This window comes from Cebus imitator, unplaced genomic scaffold (genome assembly GCF_001604975.1).
Source record: "Cebus imitator isolate Cc_AM_T3 unplaced genomic scaffold, Cebus_imitator-1.0 Scaffold51, whole genome shotgun sequence".
NCBI lineage: Eukaryota > Metazoa > Chordata > Mammalia > Primates > Cebidae > Cebus > Cebus imitator.
Window position 1 is genome coordinate 2072230 of NW_016107366.1, and position 11266 is coordinate 2083495.

The window sequence follows — 11266 nt, forward strand, 5'->3', positions numbered from 1 at the left end:
TCTGGCTACTGTAGAAACACCATCCACAAATTTGGTTTTGAAAAGAACGTTTGCATTGTTGAACATACCTTCTTTTAGTGACACCACAATGAACTTAAAGAAAAAAGAAAAAAAGCATAAAAAACTTTTGTGATATATTTGACGTTTACTCCTTTATACTGGGGACAAGAATTGTTTGGAGATCATTTTGCTTTTCCTATTTTTTTAAACAGTTATATTAGGTACCTGAATGAATGCTAGCTTTCCATATTGTTTTAGAAATCTCTTAATTTTACTTTGAATCCTTTGTTACCCAGTTTTACTACTTCCTGGTGGTTGACTGCTTGTTGCTAACTTTTGTAGCTGGCATTCAGTTTTGCAGCTAACTACAGCTGCTCCAGTGAAATATTTTTTCTTATATATTTTAATAATGTTAGAGGTTTCAAGTTCCTATGGCACACCACTAGCCCAAATGGAACTTTTGAATACTTAGGCACCCCCTACCCCCCAGTTCAATGTTATTTGCCAAAACACTGCTATAATAAATACTCAATCCATGGTAACTATGAGTGAAGTCCCAAGAGTTGTACGATGCATAATTTATGCAAACATATTTGGCAGCCTCAGCTCCTAAAGCAATAGTGCAATAAAAATAAACTGTTCTTGGCTTCAAGAGGCTTTCTTCTACTTTTTGGCCATAGAAATTAAATTCTCCCATCAAGTGTCATGTGATTTTCCAATACCTGAGTTAAATATTCCTGAGACAGTTTTGACTGTACAACTTTATGGCAGCTAACTAGAAAAACAATATTAACCCTAAATCAATTCTGTATTATGACTAAATTGGAATCTCCCTCATGCTACAACTAACATTTTTAATGCCTAGCTCTTTCTTTAAAAGGAATAGTGAACCTTTTTCCCTTCTATGCCTATTAAATAAGAGTATATTTAAATAGATACACAATGCTTTAGTATTTATCAGCCCTAAATATCTTACTAACATTTGACTACTACTAAAGAACAGTTTTTAGGAGACATTCTTTTCTGGTTCTTACCTGAGAATGTGTGAAATGAGTACGCAGCATCTGTCCAATATTTTGGGTATGAGAAAGATCCAAGGCTGCATCTACCTCATCAAGGATATAAATTGGAGCAGGTTTGAAGAGGAGCATGGACAGTATTAATGACAAGGCCACTAAAGACCTAAGAAAAGGTCAGTGGAAGAAAAGCCATAAAAAATTGATCTTATCATTTATCAAAAACACTGAAGCAAATATGTGATCCTATTATTGTGAATACAGCAGATTTATGTGAAAGGTAGTCATTTAAAAAAATAATCTTGAGTTTCAAACTTTAACACTTTTGTTGTATTAAAATATTTGATTTTAGCTTTCCATTTTTCGTCTTTTCAGAAGCATGCTGGTTTCATAAGACAATTTTAATACTGTCATATTACATTTGGTACCTATTCTTAAGATCATCTTAGTTTTAAAAGTTCTTTTTCTTTTCCTTCCCCATTTCGCTTATTAGAGCACAGGTAGCAGGTGACTAAGGGCTATGTAATTATTTAAGACAACAGCTATTGTCTTGATAACAGTAACGGGGTTAGATGTCATTTTTCAAACTTTCATAATGTACACTTATGTAAGCATGCATATACAGACAAACACAGACACACACTCTCTATATAGTTTTGGCACCACTGTGAGGAAGTTGTACAGATGATGGCCCATTAGTCTAAGTACATCACTGTCAGAAGTTCAAACAAGCTTATGTAAAATTTATAGTTACACAGCATATTTTCAGTTCTCTTCTAGCTCACTGCAGTTCCTTCTAATCTGGTACGAAGAATCATACTTCTATTTTTTTCTTAAAAATATATAATTCATAAAAAGTCTTGATACAAAATATTTATAAATACTTCATATTAGACTAAAAATTAGAGTAACATTTTTAATATTCTGTAACTAACTTCAAGTATCTCCTGGCATATATAGTACGAGAATAGGCAACACAATGCTTGCTGCATTGTTTTCTTTTTGAGACAGAATCTTGCTCTGTCACCCAAGCTGGAATGCAGTGGCATGATCTCAGCTCACTGCAACCTCCACTTCCTGGGTTCAAGTGATTATCTCACCTCAGCCTCCTGAATAGCTGGGATTACAAGTGCCTGCCACCACGCCTGGCTAATTTTTGTAGTTATAGTAGAGACGGGGTTTCACCATGTTGGCCAGGCTGATCTTGAACTCCTGACCTCAACTGATCCATCTACCTCAGCCTCTCAAAGTGCTGGGATTACAGGCGTGAGCCACTGTACCCAGCCCAAGGCTTGCTGCATTGTAATACAGGTATTTATTAAAAAATATGTAAGCAGGGAAAAAAATGTGTGCACAAGTACAAAAAAAAAAAAAAAAAGCCAAAAAAAAAAAAAAAAAAGAATAAAACAGTATAATCAAAACCAATCACACTGAGACTGTTAATCACCTCTAAAATGGGAGCTAAGGTCATTAAGCCAAACTAAAATTATGTTTCATTGTCTTTCTCTGTGATGAGTGTCTTAAGTATTGAATTTTAAACTTAAAATCTGCTACGCTGGAGGGTTTAACTGCCATGCTGTATAGTGGTATAACTAAAAATAACTTTATAGCATCTTAATTATGGAAGTAATTTATAGGTCCCAATAAGAAGAGAAGCATACATTTTTTATTTTCTTCAAAACATTTTCTAGGGATTGGCAAATACAGCTAAAGATATTAGGATCTAAACTATAAAATTCAATTTTGATGAACATGCAGCAGGAGCTGTCTTTTCGATTATTAAATTATTTACAAACCTTATCTATCGTAAAAATATAAGTAAAATATATATCCACTCATAAAAATGATAAAAGGGGTTATAAGAAAAATTAACAAGTGTCAATATTTTCTATGTACATAAAAAAGGGTTACATGATGGTATTACAGGACGTAAACAATTCAAGGTTTATGGATTATATATCCTGCAGGAGCAAAAAAATTATTAAACACTAATTTCAATTATGTGAATATTCACAACCTCCTTTCAGAAGGTTTTAATTGGCTATCTGCAGGTAAGGAGTGAGGACATATGACCTTGATTTTCTGAATCACTGTGTAAGGCTGGGTGAAAAGTGCCTGGAACTCCAAATCCACGCTATTTTCCAACACTCTTCCTTTATACAGATCCAAGGTTCCAGTAGTATGGTTCTGCTAAATCAAATCCTTTCAGCTTTTGTTTTTGTCTGAAAAGTATTCATATTGTCTTCAATTTGAAGAATATTTCTGTTAGAGATGCAATTTTAAGTAAGTTGATTGATAGGTTTTACTTTCAACACTCTACGGATGTTCCCGACTTCTGGCTTGCAGTGTTTAACAAGAAGTCTCAAGTCATTTTTATTTTTGTTCACTGGTGTATAATATGTCTTTTTCTCTAGCTACTTTTAGGATTTTCCACCTAATCACTGTTTTTCAACACTTTTGTATGTTTCTGTTTATCCTTGAGGTTGAAAGAACTCAATTCTGTGGGTTTACAGAATTCATCAAATCTGGAAAATATGGAGCTATAATTTCTTCAAGTATTTTTCCATCTTCCCTGTTCCTCTCCTTTGGAACTCCAATTACTTGTACATTAGACAGCTTCCCATAGGACACTGAAGGTGTTTTTTTCCCCTGTTTTTTATTTCTCAGTGTAGCTTGAATACATTGTTTTATTGCTGTGTCTTGAAATTTACTCATCTTTCTTCTTTTACAGCTGTTAATCTCATGCAATGAACCTTTAATCTCCGGAAGGTCCACTTAATTTTTTTTAGTAGCTTCTATTTCCCTCAGTATGCTCATGTTTTATTGTAATTCTTGAAAATTAATGTTAAAACTCTAACTTCCTTGTTTCCTACTTTGATCATCTGTCATTTTATAGTCTTGTTTCTACTTACTGATTTTTTAATTTAATTTTTCATTACATGCTGGACATTGTGGTTATGTTGTTTAGTATCTCAATTTTTTTTTTAAACCTTCTTGAAAGAACGTTGGCCTTTATTCTGACAAATAAGTAACATGTAGATCAGTTTCTTAGGGTGTGTCTAGATTAGTCTTCAGTTCAGGGACAGTAGAGACCTAATACCAAGGTGTAGCACTCTGGGGCACTGAAAAATTCTAATCTGTCTTTTTAAGTCAGACCACTGACCTCTGTTTGGGTTCCCATTCTGCATCTGAAGTCCAAAAACATAGGTGAACATAGGGCTCAGCATTTCTGTTTCATCTTGTCCTGGACTATTCATTTTCTAATATTTGAAAATAGATTTTTTTTAAAAAACATTTTGTCTAATTTTCTATGTACTACTTATTTCTCCTTTGTCACCTGCTATTTAAATCAAATGTTACCAAAATGTTTATTCTTATATCTTAGGCTCTTTAAATTCTACATGCAAAGGTAGTTAAGCAAATTAAAACAGAAATACAATTGTGAGGTAATGAGATGAATTATAATAAAGTAAGAGGAATTAAAATTCTAATATTGCAAAGTGATTCCTCACCTCTGACCACCACTAAGTTCGGTTAGGTTTTCCTTCCAGGTATTTCCTAAGGCAACCTTGAACTCCAGGCCATCCAAAACAGTTTGACCCTCTGGTGGTGCAAGCATAGCATTAGCACCAGGCAAAAGAGTGGAAAATATAGAGCCAAAGTCCTTGTTCACCTGGATTAAAAAAATTAAAACATCAGCAATGCTTTCCAAGAAGAAGAATCAATTGTTGATATATGTACATGCAACACAGCAGGTCTATTTTGTTGTCTGCTACTCTGAGGGGCTGACAAACTATGGCCCATGTGACAAGTCTGGATATGCTCACAAGCAAAAAATATTTAGTATCTGGCCCTCTACAAAAATGAATTCCTGAATCCTGCTGTAATTTCCAGGGGAACTAGAATGTACACCTCTAACTCTACTCCAAAGTTTTGATACTTTGGTAGAACATACTGCAGGAATCATCAAGATACACACAATTGTATCCCATGAGAATAAAAGACAAAATAGAGAAGCAAACAAAAGTCTTTTTGGAATAAAGTCTTCTCTTACAAACTTTTCTTTTTCCTCTTGACTGATAGAATGAGTCTATGGTTACTAAAGGCCTAAGCAGATTAGGGTGAGACCCAGGAGAAAAAGGGGCATGAAATCGAAGGACCAGATCTGTTCAAGGTGTTAAAGGTTTCTTTTCTATATGCCTCATCTCCTAGATGAAGAGGTTAAGCTGGTGAGGGCCAGAAATAGGATTAGATCCCAAGAAAAAAGAAAGCTGTTTGGCCTGCCCCCGTTTTGCCACAGAAGGAGACAGAGATTTAGGACCAAAAACCTAGCTTCTAATAGGGTTAACTAACTTTTGTTCACATGCACTTGATTGATGATTTGGGAATTTGGCCATCTGTCTTAAAAGACATGACTAATATTCTTAGTGCAGCAGTCAAACTTGAAAGGGTAACACACACACATACACAAGGACTTGACAGCCAAGTTCTCTAGAGAAATCTCCAAATTCAAATGCAGGTTTACAAAATTCAAATGTAAATACAATTTTTAATGAATATTAACAGTAACAAGAACATCTCAGACTCAAGCAGTACTACTAAATATAGATTTACTCAGCAACACACATTTTAAGAGCAATCCCACACCTGCTGAATAATATCCTACAAAGTGGAAGCAGGTTCTAAGCCAAGTGGGGGAGCGGCAGCTCAGGACCAAGAGACAGGAATGCTCCTAAACCTGAACATAACCGTGGACCCAGTGTGAAACTTCCTCTAAAAGAGAATGGACAGAGAAGAATAGAGCCCTATGCTATATAGAAAATAAGTAATATTCATAGATTGATATAAAGACGAAATAAAATAGAATTCTGCAAGTCTGTCGAGGCTATGAAGGAAACAAGGAAGAAACAAAAAAAGCCTAGAATACTCTGGCTTTGTCACTTAGTCAAGTCTGCCTGAAGCCAGAGGGAAGAATATAACGCTGATGATAACCGTACCTACTTCACTAGGTTACTGTGAAGATTAGATGAGAAAATTAATTTGAGAATAGTGACTAGAATATAATAAGCACTGAATTAAATGTTACTTGCTTTGGAATAACTGTGGTTACTGGGGAAGAGCAGGTTATGCGCAGACAATAGACTCTGATTTGTACTAAGTCCAGGAACCCTGGCGGGAAAGAAGGAAAAAACCTCTAAGATCTAGTGTTAAATCGACATGCTGCACAACAATAACAGGGTCAGCCTTTTGCTTCCATTTTTAAAGGGGACAAATACTACAGGGAATGGAGCACTGAAAATAAGGCTTAGAGAAGAAAAAAAACCAGGTGACTAAAAGAGATAATTGTGCTGCATTATTGAAGATAAAGTTCCTACAGAATTACAAAGAGAAAAAGAGGCAATGTGCCCAATTAAAACCCAGAAGGCACAAGAGTCTTTTACTATGGTAAAAATGGAAAAACTTCTGCATGAGAGGCTAAGGAATTATCCTACAGGAGACAGATATATGAAGTCAGGGAAGAGGAAGTTAAGAAGCCTGAGATCTGCCCAAGTTGTCATAATACAAAAATGGAATTGGGATTTTGTTGAGTAAGCATCTTGTAAAAGAGAATACTAAACTTGCCTTGTTTATTGTCCAGTTTCTAGAGGTACAAGAACGTCTGCATCGGGTGGCAGTCAAGTCGAAAAAGAAAAAATGCATTTAAAAAGTCTGAGGTTTTAATTAAGGTGTGAACATGTGCCTCACTCAAACAAAGATCAGCCATTTCAGATTTCTCACTGAGTAAAAATGCCCTGATAATATATTTTTATCCTTGCCACCTCAAGTAAAACAAAACAATATTCTGGGGTTCAAATACCTTTTGCCATGCAATATTTAGGGCTTGGTTTTTCTTCTGGTCAAGGTCTTCTATAGTTGTAAGAATTTTGGATTTGTCATTTTCCACAATTCTCTTCTTCTTCATCAAGTCATTATACTGTGAGAATGAAAACATAATTAAGTGAAAATATAAAATCACTATTCTGGAATTCAGTCAGAAATAAACAGGTTTCATTGTTTTTATATTATGATATATACATTCCTATTACCAAAAAGATATAATGCACTAAGAGTTATACATACTCTTGTAATATATACTATATATATGCTATATGATGTGCGTGTATATATACACACTCTTAAAAAATTAGTAAAATCATCCATATATATATATATATATATATATATAACAAAATTAAATTGCTAGAACCAAGAATTTAGAAGACAAGTTCTTAAAATATTTTGACTCCACTAATACTTCCTTATCTCCTTAGCACCCAAGTCAAAAAAAAAAAAAAAAGTGTTACGTATAAACTTAAGTAGCCCTGAAAGCTCTCATCTTAACATCAGCCTTAGCAGTGACGTGAACAAAATTTTGATCCTTCACCATGATGAGAGTCCTACATAAATAGAACCTTATTGTTGTTTTTATTTTAGGTTCTGGAATACATGTGCAGAATGTGCAGATTTGTTACATACAAATACATGTGCCATGATGGTTTGCTGCACCCATCCATCCATAATCTAAGTTTTAAGCCCTGAATGTATGAGGATAAAGAGATTTGGACTTCATTTATCCCTCGATTGTATGGCATTAAACTGCTCCCCAGGTTCTGGCCATCTGGTCCTTGATAGCTCCTTTGAACGTAATAAACTCACTATTGTCTTATGGCCCCTGCACTGATCTCCCTTCCTGAATGCTCTTTCTCTATATCTGACTTAATGGTTCCTTGAAATTTCAGCTCAAATAGTACCACTTTAGAGTAGTCTTCCTTTGAGCAAGGCTGTAGAGGGATAATCATACCACCAACAGCAGTGGGACTTACTAACACATTTCTCTTCAAAGCCCTACATTTCAAGGAGGCTTCATATTTACCTTGAACATCTCTAGCCTGCCCTGCTGTCTTCCTTGCTGTCCCTCTCCTTTATGGCCACACTCCCCAAGCCTCCTCTCAACATTTTTACCTTATTTTTGCGTGAAAATCCATGTAATTGCTTACGTAGACGGATACAAAACACAAGAAAAAAATAAAAGCCCATCTGCTGATCAACAATACAGGCTTCCCCTCTGCTAAAGAGATGGGAGTTGATAAATTCTTTTGAAAAAAATACTAGACTCAGGTCTCATTAATAGAAGTGAACAAGTTTCATCATGTTATGCAGATCAAATTCAGACCAAACTTTTCCTTCCACAAATATGCCACATATTGCAAAGCTTTAATGTAGAATTGAAAACCAGCAGGAACATTTTAGAGAGAGATCACAACACCTGCATGATTCATCTGTTTGGTATCTAACATAATCTAGATTCTTTATGCATATTCATGCCAATAACAGTTAAAAAAATGTTATGGTAAAATTCTTAAAAGTAATTTTGTGCTCTTATTATCAGTGTTGCAGATGAATTTTTTACTCTATGATTTGCAAATTCAAACAGAATTCTGCAAAATTAAGGAAGGTAAGGAACATTAATATAAAATTACTAAGAGCTATTTCTTATGGTTATCTTAAGAGTAGGGAGTGCTTCCTCTGCTGGATCTTTCTAGTGATAGAAGTTTATAACTAGATGACAGTAAATTCTCTTCCCAGACTCATAGTTTTGTCAGGTTAGGGGAGATGAATAACATCATCAAGTAAATGAGAGCATAAAACTGAGAAAAGGCTGCGGGATTTACAGATTAGTGAAACAATATTTATGTATATAATGGATTTAGTCATTACTTATCTAATAGTTTCAGTAGACAGTAGAGTCAAGAGAAAGCAGTTCTGGAATGACTGGTGACTAGGCAAACAGCAGCGTACCCTATTCAAGGATTTTCAATGCAAGTAAAAGAAATGATAGAAATGTAAGGAGTTAGTTAGCAAGATTCAAAAATGTCTGACAAAGAACAAAAGCCAGCGGAAAAGTCATTCCAGGTGTAAAAGAATGTAAAAACAACTAATGACACAAGAGTAACAAGAAAAAAATGACAAAAAGAGAAAAAAAAAAGCAGAAAGAAAAGTTTCAAGGACATCTGCAAAAGGTTAACTCTAGTAATTGCTATCAATGCTAGTCATGTCCTAATGTGGCCAGATATTCATAGGAAATTGACTCACCCGCTCTTCAGCTTCCGTCAGTACATTCATAGCTCTCATATTGACATTTCTTCCTAGTTTCTCCTTCATTTCTTGCAACTTCTGAAGTCTTTGACCAGCTTCTTTAGGGTTGTTAGTTTTGAAATCATAGGCAGTATTGGGTTGGCCAAAGAGGTGTCTCTCTGTATTAATCCAGTCATAATCTTTCAACATTTTGGATACCTAGCCACATATAAAAATAGATGGAGATCAGATCTATGAAAGTTTACAAAGCAATATATATAAAGCAGTTTCTTAAATATTTAATACTTTTGAATCAAATACTGAAGAGAAAGAACCCTCAATGACTCATTTTTAAAAATGAGTTTCATTACTGACAGGAATAAAGATGAATATTTTTACCTGGAGCACAGATTACAGAAACAAGAGATTGTATAGCAAAAGATCTTCCTATTACTTTGCATTAGAAAAGTCAACTCACAGAGAAATTTTTACAAAGTATACGCAAAGCATCTCCATTAGAGTGAAACATAAGTCAGATAGAACTCCTTTAGAACTTACCAAATTCCATCTACTGCTTCAAAAACACAACTTGTGAGAAGTTAAAATTCTTTTCATAGTCATAGATTTGGTAAAATTAAGGAAACTAACGCTGACTGAGACCTAATAATTTTTGTCTCAGAACTATATTCTAAGAAACTGCCCTAAACCTGGACTCTGTCCCTGCTCCCACCCTTCTGAAAAAGGCACAGTATAATACTTTTTCATGTAATACAGCTGATTATACAGTTCAAATTATAGTGCTTAAAGAATACTTTGTTCTACTAGAATTATGATTCATTCTCACTGGCAGAATCCAATCTTTGTTAATTTGTTAACCTGTTTTAATTCCATGGATATGGTCTCACCTGTAGGCCCCAAAATAAAATTATCATTTCTAGTGTATCTTCCCCTTTTGATCTGTAAGCTCTCTGAAAGCATTTTGCTCATCCTTATACTGTCAGTGCCTGGCACAGTATCTGATACTAGCAGGTACGCAATAAATCTTTGATTAATAATGTTTTTCAGAGAATCATTGACTTCTTAGCAGCCCCACTTGCAAGTCTCTCCTTTTACTCTTTCAATTGTAAATAAAATCTCCTAGCAATCACCAGTACTAGCATTTTCAATTACCAAAAACTATTAGCAGTAACATTGGCGTTGGCAATATTTCAGTCAGTCCACTATCACTAAGCTAATGGGAAATCAATAGTAATAAAGTGGGAGATTATAATGTAGCCATAAAAAACGTTTTTTAAACCAAGTTCCACGATTCTTTCAGAAAAAGGAGAGACTGCTTTGTATGGTTCTTGATCTTTCTGAAGTTAAAGTTCATGTATTTTTAGGATGCTAAAAAAATCCTGGACATAAGAAAACATGCTGGATGAATTATTAATACCATGTGAATGCAGCTTCTCAACCAAGCAATGAATTTCTGCAAATGCACGTGTTCTCTTTAAAGCACTAAAGTAAACGCGCTGTGATACATCAAAGCAAGCAAGCATGGGATAACCTCGAAAACATAACTGCTTGGCTAAACATCAGATTTTTTTTTATAAAGTTGCAAATACTGACAGCAGTGACACTCAAAGACATCTGGAAGCCAATTCAGTCCTTTTTCAGGTTACCTGTATATACAACTCTGTGAGTTCTTTAAATTCAATTTGAAACAAGGTATAGAATCATTACTAGCACATCAGTAATTAGTTCTATCAACATTTGGTGGTGAAAAGTTATTTCTATGGGAGACCACCAAACATTTGGTAAATACACCTTGTAGATGGGAACAAATAATTAAAATGAAATCTTAAAACAAAACATTTGTGCCATTTGTTGAAATTTAGCATTGTTGAAAAGCAGTTAAGAGCTGCAAGCTCAAATTTATGTCAAGCTGTAAGTCTGCCATTTATATTTATAGAGTTCTCCATCAAGCAGTTTTCTAAAATTTTTCAAGAGCTCAGAAACAAAAATTTGATTAAGTATAAAAAAATGAACACAAACGTGCCTTTGCAGCGCCATCTTCAGCCTCCCGTTTATGTTTGCTGATGTTGTGGTCTAATTCCTTAATTTTAAGCTGAGAATCATTGTTTTGCTCCTTG

General features: G+C 34.6%; 1 protein-coding gene across 1 annotated transcript in view; it reads right to left on the reverse strand.

Annotated features, from left to right (window-relative positions):
* Nucleotides 1-11266, reverse strand: part of LOC108303838 (structural maintenance of chromosomes protein 2-like) — a 47492-nt gene extending 36226 nt beyond the window's left edge. Inside the window, exons 1-6 of the mRNA XM_017527768.2 lie at nucleotides 11173-11266; nucleotides 9150-9350; nucleotides 6874-6990; nucleotides 4529-4689; nucleotides 1035-1182; nucleotides 7-93 (exon numbers count right to left, since the gene is read on the reverse strand). Of these exons, the coding sequence (XP_017383257.2) occupies nucleotides 7-93; nucleotides 1035-1182; nucleotides 4529-4689; nucleotides 6874-6990; nucleotides 9150-9341 (705 nt within the window). The 5' untranslated portion in view covers nucleotides 9342-9350; nucleotides 11173-11266. The remainder of the gene's footprint in view (nucleotides 1-6; nucleotides 94-1034; nucleotides 1183-4528; nucleotides 4690-6873; nucleotides 6991-9149; nucleotides 9351-11172) is intronic.